This window comes from Chlamydotis macqueenii, chromosome 11, assembly GCF_036417535.1.
Source record: "Chlamydotis macqueenii isolate bChlMac1 chromosome 11, bChlMac1.mat, whole genome shotgun sequence".
NCBI classification, from domain to species: Eukaryota; Metazoa; Chordata; class Aves; order Otidiformes; family Otididae; genus Chlamydotis; species Chlamydotis macqueenii.
This window is the reverse complement of record NC_141566.1, coordinates 20815837-20842369: the sequence shown is the minus strand read 5'-3', so window position 1 is coordinate 20842369 and position 26533 is coordinate 20815837. Positions and strand designations below refer to the sequence as shown.

The window sequence follows — 26533 nt, the reverse complement described above, 5'->3', positions numbered from 1 at the left end:
AAGAATTCATTATTTTGTTTCAAAGTTAGTTTATCATAAATCTGCCCTCTGACACGTAATAACTAGTAATGTTTCGAAGGTTATTTGATAGTAAGTTCAACAGTGTAGGTGACTGAACGTGTGAGCTGCATGATAATGAGTCCCAGGGGAAATCAGGCTTCAGGATGCAGGGTGAAGCATCCCTAGGCTTGTATTCAAATGGAAAAAACATATTCAAAAGTTTATTGTTTATCTCCTAAGAACATCAAATAATACACAGTCCTCCAAATCAAATGTATAAAGCACGCTGGAGAACTATTTGCTGGGGGGGAAACGGCTGATTTGATCCAAATCCAAAAAAAACGAGTGGCTTATACACTGTGACGCAGAGAGCGATTTTGATATAGAAGCGGAGGGGAGTATTTCGGTGCATTCTTTTACAGAACCGAAAGGCACAGCGAGTCAATTTGCTCTTGCATCAGACTCTAGAAAGAGGAGCTAGAGAGCATTAAAACGAGTTGTTTTCCAAACCCCTGCGTTTCAGTACAATGGAGTTCTTTAAGTGTGACAAATACAAATTGCGCTGCTCATCCCGGATTTCATTTCCAAAGTACATTGGCTGTAATTGATTAATTCGTAGTGTACAAACTCATTTAAAGCCAATAAGGAGAGCGAGATATTTTATTTTTCAGCGCGGAGGTGTGGTAACACACCCCACTCCAGCCCCACCTCTCAGCTCGTTAAGCTCTCAAACAGCGAGTCCCACGCTGCCCTTACCGAAGTTAACGGCAGTTCTGTCATTACCTGCGCCGGAAAAGCATGTAAGACAGATTTTTTTTATTTTTTTTTTATACCAAACTGTCGGTATCACAAATGCCGAGGGCAGCGGCATTCCAAGCCCGTAACTAGCCAGCCGCTGGCATCCTGCCACCCCACCACCGAGCGGAGACGGGGGGACGGGAGCCGGGTCACCCACCTGCGCCTGCCTTCCCCGGGCACGGCCCGTCGGCAGCTCCAGTACTGCTGCTCGCCTCCAGCCTACACGCAGTTGGAGAAATTTGGGGAGGGGGAATTGCATTTAAGGGTTGTTGTTGAGTTTGGGTACATCATGGAGAACTCCACTGCCAAATTTCCATCTTAAAAGAAACATCTCTGCTGTAAAAGTGATCGAACCGTACCTGTCAAACACTCTAGCTCCCTTCTTCTAGCATAGTCACATAGTCCTCTCTGGATCAAGAAGTCATTATTATTTCATAATGCATTTTGGACATTGAAAGCAAAATTAGACTTAACTTTCAAAGTTATCTCTGTACACATTTTTAAATTGTCCTCCTTTTCTCAAATTGTTGCATACCCTACACTTAAGCACTGAAAAGTTATGCAGCATGTTTCTTACTTAGCATCACTCTGTCAGTCCTAACTCTTAATATTATGATGGCTTTTTTCAGAAATCTAACTAGCAAAGGTTTACTGACACACCACAAATCCTAATTATCATTAAAACTCTCAATCCTCTATTGACAAAAATCAGAGGCTGAAACGCTCTTATCCAGACAAACTCTAAAATATCCAGTGAATGTTTGTTTATTCACTTACTATGTGAGTATCTATTTCCAACACAGTCTTTTTCCATACCTTAACTTTGGGAAAACAACAATATTTAAATATGCACCAAAGGGCAAAGATAAAAACAAGCAAAGAGGCAGCAACACTGTCTAAAAAGCTTTCTACTATCCTTAGTAAGGAATTACTACATAGAAGACGATTGAGCTAGCACAATCTCAAAGAAAAGATATTTGGAATAGATGGCAAACTTTCGGATGCACTCCTTGAAATATTACGTTACCCACTGTTCAACTTTTGAAAATGTTTAGACATCGAAGATGTAGTGAGAAAATCAGAGCTACACTAAAATACGAAAGACAGGAAAAATGGCCACGGAGCTATTAATACACATATATTAAATAAGAATAGCCTTAATTCAAATATATCAAGTAGGAACGGTCTAAGCCAAGTAGGTCTTGAACTTTTATTATTATTCCAGAAGAGTTTAAAATGTGCGTTACTGGAGGAAGTTAGTTCCGCCCGGTGCTGTGATATTAAAAAGCGGGTAAATCAGCGCGCTCCTTTTCCTACCGAGCCTGGAGCTCCCGGCTGCCGGTGATGGGAGGCACTCGCAGATCCGCGCCGAGCGGCTCCGCTCGGGCTCCTTCCTCTGTGTGGTCTTTCAGAACTGTCGTTATCAGCTTTCTGTTTATTATTGTGCTCAGTTTAAAGGGAATTTGCCAAGTGATCCCTGGACTCCAATCTTTAGGCCTGTTGTCAGGACAAATTAATTTCTGTGGAAACCCACTGTGCCTCAGATACCATCTAGGAAATGTAGGATTAATGGAGTCCCTGTACAACAAGCTTTGTAGTGCGGCTGCTGGGGGAGGGGAGCGGCTCTTGGAAGGGAGAAATCACCAAAATAAAGCCCATGCACTTCGGGTTAGTTTGTGGGGACTTTGCATTTTTTTTTTTTTTTATTGCATCAACTCACGTCAAGAATACTTAAAATATAGTGTCAGAATTGAATACAAATAGGCAACTTTTTAACAAAAAACAGTGAATGGAAACTCTGTGTTACCAAAGATGAGGGACCTGAGGTCTAATTATCAATATTTTATGTTTTACGCGCTTGAGCCAATCTCGTCAGTAGGTAAAAACAGGATATTAAAAGAAACAGTCTCCTGTGAATCCCAGTAGAAAATAATGAAACTTAATACATGATCTTTTGGAAAAGGGGTATTAAAGCTGGGTTTCCTACAGGGCCAGGTCATTACTATGTTAGCTGACATTTGAGGCTCTTTTTTCAAAATGCATATTATTGCAGTGTTAAAAATGTTCAACTGCCGCTGTTCTTGCAATAAGTATACTTAAAAAAAAATACTTTCTCGCCTAGAAAAAAATAAGTAACTATTTTTCTTAGTGATGCTAGATTAGAGCTGAATTTAGAGCTGTAACAGGTAAAGCAATGTTTTCCCCTTGTGTCTTTCCTTTGCCGAAGAGAAGGAGAAGAGAAGGAGAAGAGAAGGAGAAGAGAAGGAGAAGAGAAGGAGAAGAGAAGGAGAAGAGAAGGAGAAGAGAAGGAGAAGAGAAGGAGAAGAGAAGGAGAAGAGAAGGAGAAGAGAAGGAGAAGAGAAGGAGAAGAGAAGGAGAAGAGAAGGAGAAGAGAAGGAGAAGAGAAGGAGAAGAGAAGGAGAAGAGAAGGAGAAGAGAAGGAGAAGAGAAGGAGAAGAGAAGGAGAAGAGAAGGAGAAGAGAAGGAGAAGAGAGCGCTCCAATACATTTTATTTGATTCTTTTCTCATTTTCAGGAGGATGACTCTGCCCATGGTTAGATATACAGGTTTAACATCTTACAGATTGGGAATTCTTCCCCTTATTCTTTTCTCTTGAAAAAATAAATCAGTTGATAATACACAGGACAAAGATGGTAAGGACACGGATCCACATTCTGTATTGCATTACAGCTCGTGACTCCCCTGTGGAATCGGCGAGTCGTAAATCAGCCCTGAAGTTGGCCTGAAGTGGTACCAAGAAAGGGAAGCTACCACTCCTTTACGGTCAAACGCCTTAAGCAAAGTTTTACGTTCTATCACAGTGCTGTTACGATACTAAACTGCTCACAGCCGTGCTAATTTCGCCACCGTGCATTTCCAGGGAACCTCTGTCACCTCCCAAACTCTGCAGCCGCGGACGCTGAAGCCGCAGCAGAAGGCTCCTGGAGCATCCCTCCAGTTTGCAAATACCTCCGCGCAGGCTGCTTTTCCTTCAGAGGGGAAAACGGGAGCGTTGCAAGATGGCGCAGGGTTTGTGCGATGGCACGTTTTGGGTGGAACAACGTTTATGGAAAAGACTCATTTGGGGAGACAGTTTTATTAAGCTTAAGCTCACCTGCGTATGGGAACTACTGTCTTTTTATTAAATATTCCAACTAAGCGTATTCTTCCCTAACTAAAACATTTAGTCTTGAGAGACTTTTTATGTGCCAGTTTTCACTACGACAGAAATTCAATTAACTCCATAATTATGAACACAATTACCATTGAGTGTTACATGTGATTTGGTGGTAGCAGCTATACGGCACACACATACGCTCTGTCTTACGGTTAAAAACTTCTAGTAGTAATAATAACAATAATAGGCAAAAATTCCCAGAGATCATTCTTATTCTTCAGGTTGCATGCACCGTTCTAGGCGCACAACCCCTTTTTAAATATGCTGCTCACATTTTTGCAATGAAGTGTTTAATTGCAGCAAGCAGGTTATTTGCAACCGGTGGGCTGGATTCCCAGCTGAGAGAAAGTCACCCAAACTGGGACAATTTACCTTAAGGGTCAGCCTGGCCCCGTTAACTCCTTCCACTAGAAACTCAAAGCCGCAGCAAAGGCAGTAAATGAAGCTGCAGTGATTTACGCATGGAGGCAAAAAAAAAAAAAGAAATTATTAAAAAAAAAAAAAAAAAAAAAAGGAAAAACGTGGCACTGCCCAGCAGGAACCATCACCCCAACCCTGCCGCCAGCTGCTCTCCTAGCGAGCAGGGGGCTGCGGGCTGGGCCGCTGCCGGAGAGCGCGTCACCGCTGCTGCAGAATCACCTAAAACACGCCGGGTTTTACGCCGTGCGGTGAAGCGCCAGGCGGGGGTCAGCACGGGGTCTAAGGACACTGTGTTTGGGGTTTTTAAGACCGAGACGGCTAAAAGAAAATTTCAGAGCACAGCTGGGATACGATCTAGCAGAGAGCTCAAGGTGGGCTGCAGCACTCGGCACACGCACAGCTCTTGCAGAGTTACCTCAGGTAACGGTCACCACGCCAAAGTCACAGCTCACTTGTCATTGTCGCACAGTTTGAAGGCCTGTGACATCACAGGCATTCATTGACTCCTCACAGACGATCTCTGTTCGTGCAGTCCCTTCATCAGGGACGCTACACCCTCTGCGCGCCGGAGGTCAGGGCGCGTCGGCACACCACACCACAAAGGGCACAAACTCTCTTATATGGGCTTGGATTATTTCAAACATTGTGCAAACTAATTCTGATATCGCTCATGCAATCTTTTGGTGAGGCTGAGCAAACCTCCAGTCCACGTAACCCAGCCTAGCTCCCCAAATGTCAACACTACTGTGCCCACATACGTCAACCGAAGGTGTGGCCCCGCATGCTTGCCTTAAGCTGGTGAGAACCCATTTCTGCTGACACAGCAATATCTGCGGTGATCTCCACCTTCACCCACTCTTCTTTGTATGAGATTTTTCCACCTACGAGTGCACGGGTGGGCAAGGTTCCTTCAACACAGCAACCAGGGCTTCACCAAGAGATGTCCGTGGACTTGAAACGCACAAGAAATCAACGATGTTTTACTATAATCACTCTACAAGTAATTTAAAATCAGAATTACCCATGTGGCTTCTCTAACTAAAGAGCGATCTGCAACCTCCAAATCTGAATTCAAAGTGTGTTCACATGAAACATTCAAAATACAAAATGAAGTTACAGCTCAGCCCTCGGTGGATGCTAGTCACTATTGCGAAATCACTGCACGCGTCGTTTTAAAAGAAAAAAAGAGAAGGGTACAAGGAGAACGGGTCAAAGCAGAGTTGCCAAAGATTATGCCTTGCCAACGGAGTAAAACATTTAAGGTTTAACAGAAAACTATACATGCAAATATGTGTAAAATGAACCATAAAATAGGCTTCTTATGGAAATTCATGTCTCATAACAAGGACGGTACAAATATTTCATAACATGTCAAACCCACTGTGTAGGTACATTCATGCTTTCCGCACTCCTGGCACTATCATCAGAAAAAGAAAAAAGGTAACAACACTGGTAATAGCAGCTTTCCAATCTTGGGATATGGAATCTGTAGCTCAAGAACCTGGTCAAGCCTGCAGTCCCAGTCAATGGATGGAAACCACAGGGAAGACAGCAGCATCAGAGGGCTCAAAGCAGCAACACCCCAAGCCAGCAGCCCTCGGTCTTCCCCGTCCTTTAAAAACACTCCAGATAAGTCACGTGGCAGCTTGGTTTGCCGTGATCTGTTTTCAAAACCAACATCTCACTCCACTCTGCTGGGGAGAAATTTAGTCCTTACTCCTCGTTAATATTCATAACGAACGTAGCAACATTAACAGCTAACTTTTGATTTCAGAAACATTCTGACATTTGCAGAGAACAGATTCCAGCCCTGGTTTCACACGAGGGTTTTTTTTTTCCATTATCACTGTTATTACTGGTATTAATATCACCGTAGAAGTGATTAAAATGGGAGAATAATAAAAGGGCAGCAACAAGCTAGGTCTTCAAATTCCTCAGGGAAGCCAAAGAGAGAGGTCCCTCCTGGAAGCCAACAGCCTCAGCCCCTCCATCTGTTTTCAGGTGATGGTTTCCTGGAGCACAGGCACGCAAGGGTTGGGATTTTACCGAAAGGGCTGTTTTAGCCGCAATTTTGGAAAAACGCGGTTTTGTTTACCGAGATAGCCCAGCAGTTTAACTACATCAGACCTCTTTTCCCTATTCTTCACTAAATCGAAATTCTAAAGAGTTTTAGGCGTAGATTAAACGCTTTCAAAAATCAATTTTAGGCTGGCGTGGAAGTTAACCAGTCTGACCTTGTGATTACAGACTAAACACTTCCTTAGGAAACAAAGCGGGGGATATTTTATGTTTCAGTGATTATTTGAGATAGCACCACCGCGTATGAAGATGAGAAACCGTGGCAATACTTAAGGAAGTTTAGCTACGGATAATTGCCTGAGGCAATAAAACAAGACTCGTTCCGGGGTTTGGGGCAGCGCAGTACTAAAATACAGTGACCAAAGGCAGTATCTGGCGTACAACTCATCCAAACTGCAACAACCACTTTGGATTTCAGGTAACCTAGCGAAAAAGAGAATGAGATAACCTAGTTCCTACCTGATTGTTCCAATTTTTTTTTTTTACTTCTGGAAACTTAATATCAAGATACACGACGGCCAAGAAAGCAGTAGTAAGATGCGTACTCATTCTAATGACTAAAGAGCGTCTTCCAAACTACCTTGGGAATGACGCAAAACCATTACAAAATATACTTCTTCACGTATTCCTGAGGACGGAGCGCGTCTTTAATGCCCAAGTACTAGCATGCCTCACAACAGCATTTTTCTTTTCGTTCTTAGTAGTGTCAACAGCCGCGTAACCCCAGAGCTTTCAAATAAACGTTTGCATGAGTTTGATCATCTAAGTGCGCTACCCGGTAATTAAATCCAGTTTGTATTTTTAAAGCGATATTCCGCATCGGGCCAAACCGCCTTGCATTTGTATCCGCCGCCCCTCCGTTCTGGGAAATCCAGAAATTCATTTGTCAAAGGTAAAAATCCGTACGCGAAGTTCCCGCTAAATCTTTTGGAGGGGTTTGTTCAAACTCTTGACAGAGCATTTTGCTCTAAACAAATTTCTAGACAGCCCTGTGATTTTCCGTCTCTGAAAATCTCCCGTTTCCCCCTCCACGAAACCAGAACAGAGGGTCTGGGAGAAAGGAAATTATTAAGCATTCTAGTGGGTTTTTTCCAACAAAAACTAAGATAGAGGTCAATGAATAAGTATGTGCAGGCTGGAACTTAAATCCTCTGGGGTGACTGTAGGCTAATTAATAATTAATGCCAGAGACATGGTGTTTGAAATGCAGATGTGATAACTGGAGGCCTGGCAAAGCTGTTCAGAGGAAGCAGATTTGGATGCTATGGGGAATAGGCGCTCCCTTGCCGGCTGGCTCTGAAAGCAGACCTGGGTGCAAAGCAGGGCCTATGGTTTAGATTATATTCCCCTCAGCTGTTAATTACCTGAACCCACTTTGAAGTTTTTCTCTTTTTATCCTCTGCATGAAAAGAGATTGGTTCAGCCAAGGGACTTGAAAAAATGATCAAATACAGGGAGTAGAGGAGGGGAATAGAACCGCAGATATAAAAAAAGATAAGGAAGAAAAACACTCAGGGAAACACACAGGAACACGTCGGGAAGTGCAGGAGTGCGGCTCGATGTTTCAAGCGAGTCGCGCCGCTCCAAGTTATTTCAGCCGTTAAGCAAACCCCCGCGCGCGTTAGGAATAGGTTTGTTAAGAGGGATCTCTCGCTGGATGTATAGAGTTTACATTAATTATTTGATGAAAGTACCATAGGTGATTTCCTATGCTATTTTTAATTCAATAAAGCCATTTAAACCTCCTTATGTTTGGGGCTATTTAATGAGGTGTGCAACATTAACGGAATCGCCAATTAGCTGCTACTATGAGTATTAAGATTTGGGCTTTTTGAAAAAAAAAAAAAAAAAAGAAAAAAAAAAAAGCTTATTTTCTCGAAGGGGAGAGGCAGGCCCAGCATGGGTTCCCCACTGCCACCCAGGGCAGGCGCCTTCCAGCAGCTCAGCCTGGGGTGGGGGGGACCCCAGGGCCTTGGGACAAGAAGTGGGGAGTAGGCGAAGATGGGGAGGTGGGGGGGGCGCGGAATTCCCGAGGGGATGCGGGACCCCCAGTGTGGGGGGGTGCGGGGAGCAGCCGGTCCCTCTCTCCTGGAGCCGGCCGGGTTCCCGCAGCAGGAGCGGGGCCACCGAATTGTCCCCACGCGTGTGGCTTTGCGGTGCCAGACCGCTCCCTTCGCAAAGCACCTCCGGAGCTGCTGGGTTTTGTGGGTTTTGACTCTTCCCCCTCGTTAGAGCCTGCCTGGCCAAATTTCCCGGCAACTTCCTTTAAAACTCCTTTAAAACACGAGGAAGAGGGGATTTTTTTTTTTTCCTTTTTTTTTTTTTTTTTTTTTTTATCCTGGAGGGATTTTTTTTTTTTTCTTATCCTAGGGTGAAGCAACCTCTGATGAACTCAGGGCTGGCTGTGTTTAAAAATTAATTGGAAAACGTCTCTGCGGAAGGCGCGTCTCGTATCTGAGCCCCTCACCTTGGCATCGCGGCTGCTGCCGGGGAGAGAAGCCCGTTCATCCCACCTTACCCGAACCCACACGGTGGTTTTTACCCCATTCTCTCTTTTTTTTTTCCCAGCACCGTCTTTCACCGTGACGTAAGGGAAACCCGCCGCTGCGTCAGAGCCCCGCTGCGTCACAGCCCCGCTGCCCAGATGTTCTCCCTCCTTTTTTGGGGGGTAATTCCCCGTGTCACCGGGTCACCCAGCCCTGTACCGGTCACCTACAGCCGAACTCAGCTTCCAGGTGAAGACGAAGTCTCCGTCCCAGGGCAGGAATCGCCTCGATCTTCCCCAAAACGCGCGTGGGAACCGCACGGGTGTTCGCGTAGCGGGCGTGGGGTGGCCGCAGGGGTGGGGGCTTTTAATGAAATCACAGCCTTCAGCTGGGTTTCTGTGAAACCCTGCTAATTTTCTAGGTGAAGGCTGTGAAGTGAATGCGAGGAAGCACTGAAAGGGAATTGAATTTGCATTCCTGATGCTACAGGCGCGTGTTTACATGACCTTTAAAACAGAATTAAAGCTGTATCATCAGCAGCTGTAGGCAATTCACATTACTAAGGCAATCAAATCAGAAGGCTAAACTAACTATAAAACATAAATTAAACTGATAGAGAATCATCCTAATTCACTAGGTTTACTCGCAATTTACTCATCCGCTGCTAGTAATTGCTAAACAGTTCGGAGAAGCAGCAAAGGGAAAATACCTGGAGGTGGCACTTCAAAAAGGTGTTGGCCGGGGGGGCTGCCCCGTGAAGGGCCCCCCAAACCGGTACCCGCAGCCCCAGAGCCCCGATGGGACAGGGTGGGCTCAGACCTCCCGCACCCCGTTTATCTTCCAAAATAACCCCATGTCCAGTACAACTGGCATTGCTCCTCTCCCTTCTGCTCCCTCTCCATCCCCAGGAGGGACGATTTCCCATGTCTGAAGCTCGATTTTTTAAAATATATATATACTTTTTTAAGTCTATACCGCGCGTGATTTAATTAAAAGTTTGCAGAGTGCCTTTCCCCGGCTCTGCTCCAGCCTCCTCCCTCCCCCGGGCACCCCCGGCTTTGATTTATTCCTCTCTAATTTCTCTATTTCCTCCATAATTTCTGTATTTCCGAAGAGCTGCCACCCTGCCACGTCCGCTGCCCCTCGGCCCACGCTGATTTTGTCCCCCCGGCACCTTCCCTCTCACCCCGCCCCGGGGAGGGTCCGAGTTCACGCGTGGGCAAAGCCTTTGTCTGGTGAAAGACGCCCTGCGCGCAGCCACGCGTGGCCCCACGCGAAAGCCCCGCGGCGAGGAAAGGGGAGAGAAGGGGCTGTGGCAAAGCATCCCCCTGCACGGGCACGGTCCCGCGTGTCCTTCCACGCCTGCTGCCATCGCCTGAGCACGATTCGCGAAGGAAACAGCAGCTTTTAGCCTCACAGCCTGGCCTAAAAGTTCGGGTTTTTCTACCGGCTTTGATTGGCGCGACCTGAACGAAGCGGGGAGTGAATATTTCGTCTGCGAGGAAAAAAAAAAAAAAAATTAATTTAGCGGTACCATTGGTCAGAAATGGGAATCTAGGAATGGCCAAGCACTTCGAGGCGTGGGAGAGGTTTAGATCCCGCCTGCAGCGTGGGGAGCATCACTGGATGCTCTGCGCGCTGAATGGTAAAGCTGGAAAAATGTATCGTTAAAAAAAAAAAAAAAAAGGAAAAAAAATAAATCAAAGGCACGTTGCAATTGTTCTGTAAGCTAACAAACAGCAAGGCAGGTATTTGTCACAGAGCTGGTTGTCTTCAACGTCTCATTAGCCAGCAGAGGTTAAATAGCACGGCGCTGAGCGCGATTTTGAGATCCAGCCCACTTTTCTCTGAATGAGTCCGAGCAGAAACCTGTCCGTCCGGGCGCTGTATCTGAGTTACTGCCGGAACGCAGGCAGGGTGGGCTCTGCTTTGGGAAGGGGGCCGGCTCCGGCCCCCCGGGCCAGGGGCTGCCCAGCCCTGCCCGCATCGCCCCTTCGCTGGGAGGGGCCGCACCGCCAAAAAAAAAAAAACAAAAAAAAACCAAACAAACAGAAAACCCAAAACAAAACAAACAAACAAACAAAAAAAAAAACCCAAAACAACCCAAAAGATTCCAGTCCGGGATGAAGCAAGCGTTGTCATCATCCCGCCTCTCTGGATGGTACGGCGAGGAAAGTGTCCGCGCAAAGGGCGCGGATCCGCGCTGCTGCGCGGGTCTGTTATCTCCCAGCGTGACCCCAAAACCCGGCCCGCACGGCCCTGTTTCTCCGTTAAACACCGCACAACCCGACGTTTCCATACGTGGATTTCACAAACGGCAAGACTGCTCCCACGCTAAAAATGTGCACTTTGGAGAAGGCTTCCCGGAATATTGGGGTTTTTTTCCCTCCTTTTCTTTTTTTTTTTTTTTTTGCTCTCGACTGCAAATCAACCAAATGTTGGAGACAAGACCTGCTACGAACCAACCCAGCTAAAAAAATAACAGTGACCTGCACATGACGTGGTAGCGCACGAACGAACGACATTTTTTTTTCCTTCTTTTTTTCCCCTCCCCAGCAAGTACATTTTTTTCAAATATTAACAACGTGGGGGAAAAAAAATAAATAAAATTAATAATAATAACAGGCAGAGGAGCGAGGAGCCGCTCGGAAGGCTTTGGAAAGCGCAGCGGTTGGAACACGAATGTTATTTACCTTGAGATTTTCTCTGCCCGGGACCGGTTTTATTGTCCCTGCTCCGGCCGCAGCGACGCTCGGGGCTTATGGCAAAGCGGGGGGGGGGATGTGGGGTGGGGGGGGCTGAGGTCGTTCTTACGTTAGGACTGGTTTAATTTGCAGTCTGGCGGTCCATCTCCTGGCTGGGGCTCTCCCTCCTCTCTCCCTCGCACAGCGTTTTGCTCACGTTCAAGAGCAGCCAACAGAGACCCAAAAAAAAAAAAAAAAAAAAAAAAAAAGGAACTAATTGAGCTTGTGTCGGTATTGGCTAATTTCTGCTAATACTCTGTGAATTCCTCTTTCCCTCCTAACCTTCCCCCGCGCAGGTTAGGCTCTCACAAAGCATCCCCGGAGATGAGGAGCCGGTTTCCCAGTTCCCAGCCCGGTTTGCTGGGCTGCTGGGCGGCCGGGCTGTGCACAATGCAAACCCGTAACTCCTGCCTTCAGAAAAGGCTTCCACTGCCCTTTCCCAGCCCCCACCCCCGTTAGGATCGACTCCGGGTTTAGATTTGCGCCCGTTCCCACCGAGCGCGGTCTAACGCGCCCTGGCGCTAAAGCGAACTTGCGCTGGAGGTGAAGTTCTCAATGCAGGGGTCGTGACACCGAGCCGAGCTCACCGCTCCGAGCTTCATGCTGTATTAAACACAATCAAAACGAACCCCTTTTAGACCTTTTTTTTTTTCTTTTTTCTTCACCCCCCTCTCCTTCTCCAGAGCAGATGACCAACGAGTGGGGGGAAAAAAAATAATCAGTAAAATATAATAAAATCAGCTCTGCCACCATGAGAAACCAGTTCCGAGGGGAGCCCACGGAGGGGATGGGACCCCAGGGCCACGCACCTGGGTGACCCCCCCACCCAAAACTCCTGGTCCCGCCCGTGCCGGGGGCGGGGGGCTCGGTGCGATGGCAGCTCCTCCGCTCCAAAGCCCAGTTTGTTTTTTTTTTTTTTCTTTTTTTCCTTTTTTTTTTTTTTTTTCCCCCTCTATAGCGACTTCTCGCTGCCCCGAGACGACAGGCTGCCTTCGGCTATTGTGCGGTCTTTTCCACGCCAAAGGTTTAGCAGGGTAAAAAAAAAAAAGATATTTAGATATTAAAGCGAGTTATTCGGTGGGGAAAGGAGGGTCCCGCCGGTGCGCAGGCACCCGGAGCCGGAGGGCTGGAGAGCACAGCCCAAACCCAGAAACTTTTTCTTTTTTTTTTTTTTTAAAAAAAAAACTTTAATAGGTTTCAGTCTATGAAAAATAAGTTACAAATTCTTGCAACAGTAGCTTTGCATGTACTTATTTTTCTCCCATGTCCAGACGGGGTCGTCTATTGAATGAGGCTCTTTTATTCTGCATGGGGCAGGGGATTTGTGGCCATGGTCCCCCTTTTATTCCTCTCTCTATGGAAACCCAGATCATGGGGAGAAATATGCGAGGCTGAATAAAGAAAAGCAGCAGAAAGGACCGCTTGAGAGCGGCATCTGTTACACTTGGGAAGTTAGACTGACAGGAAAGAGCTAAAGAAACCCTCTCCAGCAGATTAGTTAGAACAGCAAGAAGATTTAACTATATGCAGATAAAAACACTTTAAACCGCGCCGTGCTCTCCTCCAGCCGAGACGAGAGGCTCCTCGGATGAGCGGAGTGCCCCGCAGCCGGGCTCTGCCTCAGACACATTCGCAACAAATATTAAAACGGGACTTTCGGGGGTTTATTTCCCTGCTAGAGACTCTGCCTTAATTAAACGGCGGCTCCGGACATCTATTTTCACGGGCAATGGGATTTGAAAAATCGTTGCGGAAGTTAAAGCGCAAATTAATTTTAAATAATTTAGTTACGTTTTTATACAGTGTGGATTTTTTTTTTTTTCCCCATCTGCGAGGCTCCGGTGATATTTCTTTCGAGAAGCTTGTGAAGGCGGAGAGAGGGGGGAAAGAGGGGTGAAAGAAGAAAAAAAAAAAAAAAAAGGAAAGAAAGGAGGGAGAAAAAAAAAAAAAGCAGGAGGGCTGCCACTATAACTCTTTCTCTGCCCTCCCCGCCGTGCCCGGTGCCGACCGCCGCCGCTCCGCTCGCAGACCCGGCAGAACCGGTGCCCTCACATTTTTCACCTCCCCGCTGACCCCCCCCGCCCCCCCATCCCACTCTCCCCCAAACTTCTTCTTTTTTTTTTTTTTTTTTAAATTTTTTAAAAATTCCTCTCCCAAGTTCGCCCCCCGGGGATGCTGCGGTAGGCGCGGAGCTGGCGCGGGCGCGCAGCTCGACGGCCGCCCGTCGGGGGACCCGCCACCTCCCCGATATATCGCGACATATCTCGCTCTCTGTGTCGCCTCCGTCAAGGCGCCCGGCTCTGCCCCGTGACGCCCAGCCCTGCCTTTGCCCCCTCTCGCCCGGCGAGAAATTATTCTGATTATTATTACAAATATTATTCTTATTATGAGGAAAGCGACGCTACCCGGCTATAAAGGAATCGGAGGAGCGCGCTCACCTGATTTATATCAATTTTCTCATTTTCTTGAATTTTCTTCGGATCTGTCTTCCCAGAGAAACTAATGCCTTAATGACTTTCTGGTAGCTGCAAGCCTTCTTTTATTTCTGCTAAATATATGAAAATGTATGCAAATTTAAATCAAGCTTAACCTAGGAGCTCTTGCAATATATTTAATGGAATTTCAAACCAATAAGGGAACTGTGATGCAGCCTTCTGTAAGTGCAAATATAATTACGCAGCTAGGTTACCTCCAAAATTAGGGGGGGAAAGGTCACTTTTGTACCTCGGGAGCGGGCCGGGGGGACCGGGGCTCCGGTTCTCGCCGCCGCGGGGCCCGAGTGAGGGGGGGGGGGGGCAGGGGGCTCCCCTCTGCAACACCCCGACCACGATGGGTGGGGGCTGGGGGCCGCGCGCGCCTTCTACCTCTCGGCTTTCCTCCCCCCCCCCCCCCCCCACGTTTTTTTGGTGTTTAGTTGATTTAGGTTGCTTTTTTTTTTTTTTTTTTTTTCCCCTTGCAGCCCGCACCGGCGGCGCAGCGGTATTTCATGTTGCAAAGTTGGAGGAGGCACCACCGGGGGAGGCCAGAAAGCGCCTTTGGGGGCTTTTTAAAAAAAATTATTTAGGGGGATTTGGGGTTTGGTTTTGTTTTTTGTTTTTGTTGTTTTTTTGTTCTGGTTTTTTTTTTTTTTTTTTTGGTGCTCAGCGCGCACCGCGGGAGGGCACGGCCCGGGGCAGGCGGCGGCCCCCGGAGCAGCGGAGCGGAGCGGGCACTGCGCACCGACCGGCGGAGCCCGCCCGGACCCGGGGGCGGCGGCGGGGGCCGGGTCGCGCTTGGCGCGGGGTGGTCCCGCCGGGCCGCCGCCGTTTAACCTCTGCCGCCGCTAATCGCTCCCCATTTAAGCCGTGCCCCGCGCGTGTGTGTGTCTCCCCCCCCCCCCGCCGGCCCGCCCGGCGCGGAAGGAGTTAAGCGCGGGACACACGCGCGCGCACACACACACACACACACACACACGGACCCCGCGTCGCGCCCGGCCCCCGGTGCCGGCGGAGTGATTCACTTCCTGCCTCGGGCCCGCGCGGCTCCCACCTCCCTTCGCCCCGCCCCGCCGCCTGCCTCCTCCTCCCCTCCCATTGGCCCTCCCCGCCGGCGGCGCTCTCCCATTGGGCGACGCGGCTGCCAGTCGGCGGCTGGCCGCTGCCCGGGCGCGCCGTGCCGGTGGATGTCAAAGGCTGAAGCGGCGGCGCCGCCACAGTATAACTCGTGGGGGCTGCGCGGCGGCCATGGCCACAGCCGCCTCCAACCCCTACGGCCTCCTCGGCTCCGGTTCGCTCGCCCATGCGGACGGCGCGGGCATGCAGCAGGGGAGCCCCTTCCGCAACCCGCAGAAGCTGCTGCAGAGCGAGTACCTGCAGGGCGTCCCCGGCAATGGGCACCCGCTGGGCCACCACTGGGTCACCAGCCTGAGCGACGGCGGGCCCTGGCCCTCGGCGCTGGCCGGCGGCCCGTTGGAGCAGCCCGACGTGAAGCCGGGCCGGGAGGACCTGCAGCTGGGCGCCATCATCCACCACCGCTCGCCCCACGTCTCCCACCACTCGCCCCACGCCAACCACCCCGCCGCTTGGGGAGCCAGCCCGGCCCACAGCGCTTCGCTGGCCGCCGCCCCCCCTCCCGCCGCCGCCGCCGCCGCCGGGCAGCCCCTCAACGTCTACTCGCAGGCGGGGTTCGCGGTGGGCGGCATGTTGGAGCACGGGGGGCTCACCCCGCCGCCCGCCGCCGCCGCTCAGGGCTTGCACCCGGGTCTGCGGGGCGAAGGCGGCGGGGAACACGGCGAACTGGGCGGGCACCACTGCCAGGACCACTCGGACGAGGAGACGCCGACCTCGGACGAGCTGGAGCAGTTCGCCAAGCAGTTCAAGCAGCGGCGGATCAAGCTGGGCTTCACCCAGGCCGACGTGGGCTTGGCCCTGGGGACCCTCTACGGCAACGTCTTCTCGCAGACCACCATCTGCCGCTTCGAGGCCCTGCAGCTCAGCTTCAAGAACATGTGCAAGCTGAAGCCGCTGCTGAACAAGTGGCTGGAGGAGGCCGACTCCTCCACCGGCAGCCCCACCAGCATCGACAAGATCGCGGCGCAGGGGAGGAAGAGGAAGAAGCGCACCTCCATCGAGGTGAGTGTCAAGGGCGTGCTGGAAACGCACTTCCTCAAGTGCCCCAAGCCGGCCGCCCAGGAGATCTCCTCGCTGGCCGACAGCCTGCAGCTGGAGAAGGAGGTGGTGCGGGTCTGGTTCTGCAACCGGCGGCAGAAGGAGAAGCGGATGACCCCGCCGGGCGAGCAGCCGCAGCACGAGGTCTTCTCCCACGGCGTGAAAACGGACACGGCCTGCCACGACCTCTGACCGGGGGCTTGCCCGGGCAGGCAGGACTGCGGGACGCGCGGGGTTCCCCGCCGGGGCTTTAACTTATGGTTTCCGAGAGGCGGGAGGCGCGGGGCGGCGGCTCCCCGCCCGGGCAATATATATATATATATTTTTTATTTTTGGGTTTTTTTCGTTCTCCTCTCTCTCTCTCTCCGACCTTTCCGCTGATCAGTACACGGTGTTTACTCGCAAGACAAGGTTTGTTTTCGGTCTCCACCAGGACGAAGGAAAAAAAAAAAAAATTAATCGAAAAGGAAAAAAAAAAGAAAAAAAAACAAAAAGAAACGAAAAGGGAAAAAATAAAGACACGAAAGGGAAAAAAAAAGAAAGGAAAAAAAGAAACGAAAACAAAAAAAAAGGAAAAAAGGAAGACAAAAAAAAAGGAAAAGAAAAAAATAAACAAAAAGAGGAAAAAAAAAAAGGAAAAAACCGACAGAAAAGGAAAGACAGATGTGTGCCTATGAATAACCTTCCAGCGCCTTGGTTATATCAGCTGTATTTCAGGTGAATCTGTTTTACAATAGACTAGTTTTGCATTTTTAAAGACTTATATGGCGTTTTTAAATGTCTGAGGTGTTTTACTACAAACTGTACACAATATTTGTGACCTAATTTGTATCGAATTGATCAGTCCAAACCTTCCTCCCTTCCCCGCGCACCGGCAATGTCACCCCGCGGGGCCGGGGGCCGCGGCCCTTCTCCACGGAGGAGAGGGGGTTACCCCTCCGCACCCGCGGAGCCCCGCGCACCCGGCTGCCGCACGCACGGTGGTGAAGAACGGGCTCATTTGTTTCAGCTTTTTTTTTTCTCTTTCCTGCCTTTTCGAGAACTTCCCCACACCGTAAAACGGTCGGGTTACAATCCTGACTTCCCCCGTCTTCTCCCAAGGAAGAAAAAAAAAAAATTAAATTATTTTCTGAGCGATTTATCCGAAATTAAGCATCACAAACAAACCCGTGGCAGTGGCCAGTCCTTTTCTCTCCGAAGATGAGTTGGGCTTTTTGATAAGCGCCGGACTGAGAGGTCTGTAGTAAAACACCTTTATACTTCTGCGCTTTGGCTTCGGAAATCGGTTTCTCTGTATTTTTGTTTCGGTAGCGAAGAGGAATTGGGGGGGGATTGTCATGAATTTCGGGGCGGGGAGGGAGGGGGCCAGAAAACGCCCGCGTTGGGTTCACGCTGAGCTTCTTTCCGCGTCACAGGGAGATGCTGGATTTGTTGAAAAGCTTTTATTTAAAAAAAAAAAAAAAAAAAAAAAAAAAAAAAAGCGGAAAAAAAAAAAAGATCAAAACGAACAGGGAGAAAAAACAAAACAAAGTCGCTGAAATGCTCAACCCATCACCACTTTTTCGGCCCGGGGAAGCGGGGAGCTGCGGCCGCCCCTCTTCTCACCCGCGCGTGGTGCGGGGGGTGCAGCGCCCACTCACCCACTCGCGAAGGGGAACGCGTGTGTGGGGCCGCCGGGCAGGAGCGGGCCGGTCCCCCCCCGCCCCTCCCCGCAACCCCCTTCCCGCACCGGGCCCCCCTCCGCGGCTGCACCCCGGGGCTCCCCGTGTAGCCCCGCTCCCGCCCCGGCCTTCAGATTTTTTCCTTTCCACATTTATATTTTTCAAGTATTTTTCAGTAAGCGCTTAAAAAAAAAAAAAAAGAAAAAAAAGAAAAAAAAAAAACACTCGACACTGAGGACCTGCCTATTTCTGCCAACTTTATAACTGTACAGTTTTGTATATTAAACGTTTTTTGGAAGTTATTAATTTAAAGAAAGATCATTTAGTTTATTCATTTAGTAACTGATGTATAATAAACGCTATTTTCATTAAAGGTTGCTTTTTTCAACTATTTTATCCAAAATTGCCTATTGCAGTTGCCAACAATTATTTATTTTCAATAAATTCCGCATTATGTTTAAGAAAAAAAAAAAAGAAAAGAAAAAAAAAAACGTTTCAGAAAGAAAAAAAAAAAAAGCCTAAATGGGTGTCGGAAAATAATAACGAAACACACGAGTGGCTGTAACGTTTGGTTGTCGAGCAGTTTTAGTCAAGGGGTTTATATTGACGCAATATTTTATTGTTGTAAAAGGAAAAAAAAAATTAAAAAAAAAAGGTTTAAATAAACATTTTTACAAAAAGAAAAGAAAAGAGAAAAAAAAAAAAAATGACAACTCCGTGGCGTTGTTTGTGCGCGGGCCAAGGCAGGGGGTGTGCGGGCAGCGGGGACCCCCGGCCTCGCCCCCCCCCGCGTCCAACGGCCGGGACCCACGCGGGGAGGGGACGCGGGGGGGGGACACGGGTTCCACCTGCCGCGGCGAGTGCGCTTTTGGGGTGGAAAAGGGCTTTTGCGGGTCGCGTGTGTAGCTATTTGTATGTTTATGTGTGTGTAGCTGTAGATCGGTGTAGGGGCCCGGCTGGGCCCCCCCGCCCCAGCAGCAGCGATGGGGGCACGGAGGAAGTTTTTCTTTTGTTCCCCCCCCCACCCCGGGCGGGAGCGGGGAGGAACAATAACCGTTAATCACTGCTAATGGGGTGAAAGTGGGGGGGGGGTCTAGCCCCGGCAGCCGGGTGGGGTGAAGGGCGGGGGGAGAGAGAGGGAAGCAGCAAACTTCACAGCATCACCGGCAACATGGGGTTGGGTGGGGGTTTTGTGTTTTAGTTTGGGTTTTTTTCTCCTCTTCTGAAGCCGAACGTTGGAGAAACAATAACCAACCCTTCCCCAACAGTTTCGGGAAGGGGGAGATCACCTTTAGGAGTCCTGAGAAGGCACCCGAGCGAGGAGCGTGCTCCCTTGGCCGCAGTAACCCAGCAGCAGGACGCGAGTGGACAGGCACCTTCCCGTTACAGCCCTGGACCTGTTCGCGAGAGACGTTCGGGACGTGAGCAGCAGGCAAGGCTTTGTTTCTCAACCGTAAATCTGATCTTTTTTGTTTTGTTTTTGTGTAAATCTTTGCAAGCTGCAGTGCAGACACCACGGCCTCGGGGGCAACTGGCCTGCGCTGGGGCAGCAAAGCCCGGCTGCTTCCGCAGCGGGACGGCACCCTGCACCTGCAAGGATTACAGCAGGAGGAGGAGGAAGAGGAAGAGGAAATACAGCCCCCCCTCCAAAATCCCATCTCTCAGTCAACTGCAGAAACAAAACAAGTCTGCATCAAGTAGCGTGGGTACCAAACCAGGAGTAAGCGGCCGCGGTTTGTGAGCAGCCCTCGACGAGGGACACGGAGGAAAAGCTTTGCGGTGAAACGTCCCCTGCGTGGTCTCGCTGGCTCTCAGCGTTCGGGGTCCCGAGAGGGAGAGCTCCTCCGGCAAGCGTTGGTTCGGAGGAAGGACAGGCGGCGTTTTGCTGAAATGAGCCTGGTTTTGAGCCCTTTGGCTGTTCCGTAAACGCGCCGACAGCGAGGGCTGGGTTACCTGTTGTTTTAAAACAAATTACGTTAAGAGACAAGCGAGATGCAATGAAAGACGAAATCAAGTTTAGGAACCGAAGTGCTTGAAAGACTACTGGAAAGCTGGAAAAACAGGGAAGGAGAATTTCATTGAAAGGAAAGAAAATCTCGGCTTGTTGTTGCCCATGTATTTCAGTATTCCTGTGCGCAAAAGGAAACTCTTTTGTGCCACCTAATGTTAAGTACAGATCACTGTTGTCTTCTTCGCTGCCCATCACACATCGCGCGCCTGGGGAGGCCTCGGGGTGCCGGGCGCGTCCGGGCGGAGCGGGGCGGACGGGGATGCTCGGCATCTGAAAGTCGCCCCAAACCAAGGGCAGGGAAAGAAACTTCAGCTTGCCAGTCATCTGATTTTGGGAAATTATTAAAAAAGAACTCAAGCGGGGGTGGAAAGAAGCACGAGGCATAATCACAAGGACGAGAGGCTCCAAATTTGGTACTCAGTATGGAAATATCTCACGCGGCCCTTCAGAGAAGAAAGGGTTGAAAGCAAGCGTTTCTCTGATAAGCATGCATTACACCACTTCTGTGATTTTGACGGAGAGCGTCAAACATCTTCAACAATTTTGAAGGCTGAATCTTCTTTGCTTTTTGTGTTCCATGAGACTGGAGGCTGCCTGCGGATTTTCATTTCAGGAGTTCTCGGGCTGTGCTCTCCTCCCCTCTAGAGAGGGCCAGGACCGTAGGAGGGGCCTCACTCGAACGCAAAAATTACTGCAAGTAAGCAGTGACGCTACCTCACTTCATCGTGGTCTTCATCGATCATCCAGAATACGGACCAATCAATCCGTTCCTAGACTAGATTTGACCAAGATGCTTTTAAAATCCCTCAAAATTAAGCATTTGGAGTTTTTCTTTCTTTGCTTTTAAGCAGAGATTCCACAGGTTCAGGCAGAGCAGACAAGAGCGCCTGGCCCTACGGGGGCCACGTACCAAAACAGGCACTGATTCTCCTGGCAGATCCACACGTGGATGGAGAGGTGTTAAAAAGTAAACCCTTCCCCCAGGAGCCGGGGAGCACGTGGGGCTGGGGATGGGGGGTGCCCTTCAGCATTGGTCCCATCCCAAACCCCAGGCACAATCCATCGCTTTACTCACCGGAGCGGTTTCCATGTAATTCAGCGAGATGCTCTTTGCGACCAAAATTATTCATTTGTGTCTTTGCTCAATCTAATTCCAAGGCTCCATCCTAGAAAAAACACATGTACAAGATTTTAGGCAGGTGACCACTCCCGCTGAGTATCCCCCAAAATACTCCCAGAGATCAGGGCCTGCGTTTGCGCTCGCTTTCCCCTTTTTCCAGCGTCCTGTAACCCACGGACTGGAAAGGCTCCCGAGCAATTACATATTTAGGATACGTGATAGCCGCAGTTAAGATCTCTACGACTGATTGCAGGATAAAATTTACTTCCAATGTGCAAGAGCTCGTTTTTAAACCTCGCTCGTTCAGCTGCTTTCCATTATATATATTCTGAAAATCAAAAGCAATTAGAGTGTGCAAAGCCTAAATGGTAAATAATTTCCAAATCAAAACCCTTATTAAGGCAATAAGCATCTATTTTTGTTAACACTGTAGGATAGGGAAAGAGCCAAACTAAATAACTTTTGTTTTAATGTCATGAAAAGAAAGCCAGACTTCTCCGCGGAGGACTGGGATGTGAAACCTCTCCCCAAACAGACTTTTCCTGGAGTTTTTCAGATTTGGGAAAGCAGGGTGAGCAAGATGATTTCAAACTACAGTTGTAGGCGGTGGCGATGCGGACGGTGCCGTGGTTTACGGGAAGGATTTGTCCGTAGATCAGCGGCTTGCGGATTCCCAGCAGGCGCTACGTGCTATGCCGGCTCGTAAATATTTGTAGAATCAGGTCCTTAATTAAAATGGTAAACCAGTGTTAAACCTTGGGAGGGGATCGAAGAGGAGAAGGAAGAAGAGCTGTTGTTGGTAAGAGCCTGTCAACAAGAAGTTAAAAAGCTCGTGGTAAATATCATTTCTGCCGGCTCCGGTTTTGCGGTGCCATCGATCGCCACGTCCTGGCCCTGCAGCTGCTGATCGACGTTCTGCCGGCACGGAGCAGCGCTGAAACCACACCGAGGTGGCTGCTCCCGCAAAAGTGTTGTTTTGTTTTGTTTTTTTTTTTTAATGTAGATATTTCAAGCAGCGACTGTGAGAAGTGGAGCGGCAGCCCTTCTCACCCCTGGTACCGTTAAGGAACCAAAAATGCTGCTCCACTCTTCTGCTGCTGGATTTTTTTTTATTTTTTAGATGCCAGCCCTTGAATTCTGCACCTCGAGTACAAATAATATTTACCCAAGGTAGAAAAGCCATCTCTGAACTGAAGTTGTTTTCCTTTTTGGCCCAAGCATGAAGTTTTGTTTCACATATTTAACTTCAGACTTTGAGAAGGAAAAATCAAATATAATGAAATAAAAATCAGCCCACAGCCCTTAGTCAGCAGAAAGTGGCTCGGGGAGGAACGACAACGTCTGAACTCCTCCTGCAGTGTCGGCTGGAGTGCAACCGGAGGTAATGGGAGCCGCTCCCCGTTCCGGGCTGGCCCTTCTGTCTAGGCGATGGGATTAGTCTCTGTACACCCATCCGCACTTTGGAACTCCTGATCCAGTTAAGGCAGCTTGAAAGGCGCCCGGCAGGTGCTGGGGGTCTGACTCCAGAGCGCAAAATTCTGTGCAGTTACTGGGGAAAAGCCTTGTGTGGGGCTTTCCAAGGCTCCGCGCTGGAGCAGGGAATGGGAAAGTCCAAATCCTGCCAGAAAACATTCTCAGAAAGGGAAAATTAGCCACAGCCTTTTTTTTTATTTCCCCTAGATCCTGAAAATGGAGTCGCTAACACATCAATACAAACATGAGTTAGCGTCACTGTGCTGCTCCTTGCCTCACACACGTTGGATGGACGCAGCGGATCTCTTAGACCCAAGAAATGCTGATTTAGTGCTGGAATATTGAGTTTGCAAAACCTGTCCTGTAAATGTCACGGGGGGGGATTACTAAATCTACTGGAAGATTCTAGCTCTGCGTATGTTTAGACTATTAATTTCAAAATTTATTACCTTTGATATAGCTTCTTCACGAAGGAAACAATTCAGCAGTGGGAATTCTGTCCACATAAAGCTTTTGCGGGGTCAAATCCTTCCACACAATCCTGCTTTTCAATAAAGTCGACATCTCTGAGTAGGTGACGCTACACAAACCCAACACCAGTCCAGGAACAAAAAAACCCCACAAATATATTTATGTTATAAACACAAAATCCTGCCCTGCTCAGCCAAAACTTCTCATAACCGCAGCAGGGAGAGGATACAACACACCCAAAATTGATAACTTGTTCATGGAAAAAGTAATACTACAGGTTTTACTGTCGTACGTTCTCCATAGTAGAGTAAACCTGTAGCACAGCCTGAGAAAATCTGCCTTTGTAACAAGATCTCTACAGAAAGGAATAGATGGTAGGAGTGGCTGGCAATGGTTTTCTCAGAAAAATACGTAGTTCTGTAGCAAGATAGTTAAAACAGGATTAGATTTCAAGCACAAAGCTCAAGTTCAAAGATTTTTACAAGAAAATGACAAACCGTGATTTTTTTTGAGCTCTCAGTTCCCCATGGTGGAGAACCTCTGTGACCAAGCGTCTCTTGGGCCTGACTCAGCTGAACCTGAGAAAACTGCGGCCCCTGCTCCACTGCAGCCGTCCCCGGAGCGGGATTCAGATGAGTACAACACGCAGGAACGGCACTGCCTGATGCGTTTCACTGAGCCGCACACCAATTTCAGACGATCTCTAACTCCACCACATCTGAAGCATCAAACCCACTGTGGTCATCTCCTGCTCTGTAACAACCTTCATCCTTGATGATAAAATACTTCTTGCTGGTTTTATACAAAATAAAGCACACCAAATTAAAGAAAACCAAACAATTACTTTAGCAGAAGAGTCTTGATGGAGGAGGTTCTAATCTCCAAAAGAAAAAACCTGCACAATTTCTTCCAAGTTGCTGCTACCTCTTGCGTACACTGAAGGTAGGACAAGCCAGGAGATGTGGCGAGAGGAGGGCAGACACCCAGCACGGCCGTAGGAGAGTTGAGAGAGATGAGTTCAGCGGGTGCTCGTTTCCCTCCCCATCACAACGACCGTCATCGGAAGAGATTTACACCGTGCCATTTCTTCCTCTTGCTCCAACCTAAGCCACAAAACCACAGTGTCGGAATTGTAACGCCTCATATATTCTAAGGAAGATAATAGTAAACGGCGCTGCTTTGACCTTTTCGGGGTTTCGGCTGTTTGATTCACTCGCCGCGGCCATCCCTCGCGTTCGCCACAGTAACCTGTGGGGATGCGGTGCGGCGGGGGCCAATCCAGCTACAGAATATTGAAAAGGTTAAAGTCTGTGTTTATGAGTCTATTAAATGTTTATGGTCTTTCACAGGCTATACCGGGCATTAAAATTATGATATCTCGTTCTCATAGCAAACACCGCAACGAGAACAGAAAACGGCAAAGCATGAATCCGTTCTGCAGGCAATGTCTGCAATGAGAGTACAAAACCATACGACATTAATTTGCTCCTTTGAAATAGTCAAAAAGGAAGAGATGACGCCGCAAAACGAAGCCACGTGTAGCATGACACAGCAACGGATTGCCCAATCAGAGAGCACCAGCGACCCATCCCACCCACCCTCCGATCTCCAACGCTGACCAGCAGCAGATGCTCCAGTGGCAGTTGGGAAACCTAAACAGAGACAAGAAGTTTCCTTCACTCTTCAGAGTTTTTAAGCTAAAATGCAAAAAAATCTCAACTTGTTAGAGACTACTGGCACAGAGCCACGCTGGTGGGGCCACCGCTCCCATTCCCACAAGCTCCTGGAAGCCTGCTCAGACCACCATAGGCTGTCTGCTCTGCTTTTACACATTACGGTGTGTTTTATAGACCAATTAAACACCGCATATTTTTTGTCTTTTTATCTGTTCTAAATATATCACATCTTAATTTCACTGCGTGTCGTAAGCCAGCTACAGTACGTTAAGGAACGGCCATGAATGTGGACAATTTACATGTCCTTCAGCCAGGCTCCAAAACACACCCCACATTCCCCAGCATTCAGTCACCTCCATGGATCCAATCCCATGAATACATGGGAAGACCCAACCATGAGCAGAGCTTCCGTAACCCAAAAAGGAACGTGTGTACAACGGGCTTCATTATTCCTGAGCAGTTTGGCACGAGAAGTGACCAAGCATGCCTTATTTATTACTTCTCCAGTCCTACATCCCAGACTCACGGCCAGGGTGAAGTGACAGGCACCAGCCGCGCCATCCCAGCATCTCAGTCCCCACCAACGTTCCTCGGGCGCCACAAGGGAGAGATTTAAAGAGAAACTGGAAGATGAACGCTGCTGCTAGCAAGGAGAACATAACAGAGAAGCAAGTTTCTTTGAACTACGACGGACGGCGATATCAAATCATAGACAGACAGACACACGTAAACACACCGAGGATCAAAGGAGCCAGCCTAAGTGCAGGCGGCGAGCTCGCAGCCGGGAAGAGCTTGGAGCCCATCCAGCCGGCACTTACGGTGGTTTGAAAAGCCCCCCTCAAAAGTGGGACACCAGCAGGCTTCAGTTCAATGCACCCCACAAATTACCAGGCTTTGAAGGCCAGGGAGTAGCCAGAAACGTTAATGGAGAGAAAGGAAAAAGTAAAAAATAAAAAAAAAAAAAAATAAGTCTTTCTGCCCTGTTAGTGGGGTCTGTGCTTCGATGTTTCTCTCAGCAGAAGAAAGGCAAGGGCTACCGAGAAAAAGCAGTGGGTATTATTGAGGAGTCCCCCAAATCAGTGCAAGCTACAAACTTCATGGCTCCTGAAGCTGAAGCAGACAGCCCTTCCCTCCCAAAAACATCTATGTTGTGGTACAACCAGCTACGAACACAAAGGCCAGCTTCTCCAATACCCTTGTAATTTATCTACGTGTATCATAATGCCTTTCACCACCACGCGTTTGGGGAACTGGCCTTATTTTGTGCACAAAGATGTCTACAAAACTAAGCCGTTCGGATGACGCAGGGTCCCCTGCTACTGCCAACTCACGTTGTAAAACAAAAGCAAGAGCAGGGTTAAAACACAGAGGAAAAACCAACACACACCAGCTTTACCTGGAAGACCCCAATGTTTGCACGGTTGACGTTGCACCAAGAAATAAGAGCGCTGGGTGACTGCAGACCTCCTGAGGACTGCTGGGACCTGGAAAGGTGATGGAAACTGGGCAAAAATGGACCAACAGGACAGTTTGTCAAATGAAATAAAAAAAAACCCAAACAATTGACCAATAAGTTACAAGAAAATATCTTTAGGATGGGCCCGAAAAGGAGTATTAGAGGTGTTCTGCTAACATATCCCTTCAGAAAGAGCCCAGGATGCCTGCTGATGGAGGAAAAAAAAAGATCAGAACTCCTTGCTGTCATTCCTCATTCAGACAAGCTCACAAACATTGAACGTGTTACAGAACAAACAGGAACAACTCCAGCAG

At 48.8% G+C, this 26533-nt stretch overlaps 2 protein-coding genes and 1 long non-coding RNA gene across 3 annotated transcripts in view; 1 reads left to right on the top strand and 2 right to left on the bottom strand.

Moving 5' to 3' along the window:
- Nucleotides 1-14265, bottom strand: part of LOC147599416 (uncharacterized) — a 40405-nt gene extending 26140 nt beyond the window's left edge. The window contains exon 1 of the long non-coding RNA XR_015259660.1: nt 14144-14265. This is a non-coding gene — a long non-coding RNA (uncharacterized LOC147599416). The remainder of the gene's footprint in view (nt 1-14143) is intronic.
- Nucleotides 1-26533, bottom strand: part of RPS6KA6 (ribosomal protein S6 kinase A6) — a 254402-nt gene that overhangs the window by 156823 nt on the left and 71046 nt on the right. The window lies entirely within an intron of this gene.
- On the top strand, nt 15425-18400 carry POU3F4 (POU class 3 homeobox 4). Its single transcript, XM_086756277.1, has one exon. It carries the CDS (start codon nt 15428-15430, stop codon nt 16541-16543), a length of 1116 nt encoding a protein of 371 aa, XP_086612403.1. The 5' UTR covers nt 15425-15427; the 3' UTR covers nt 16544-18400.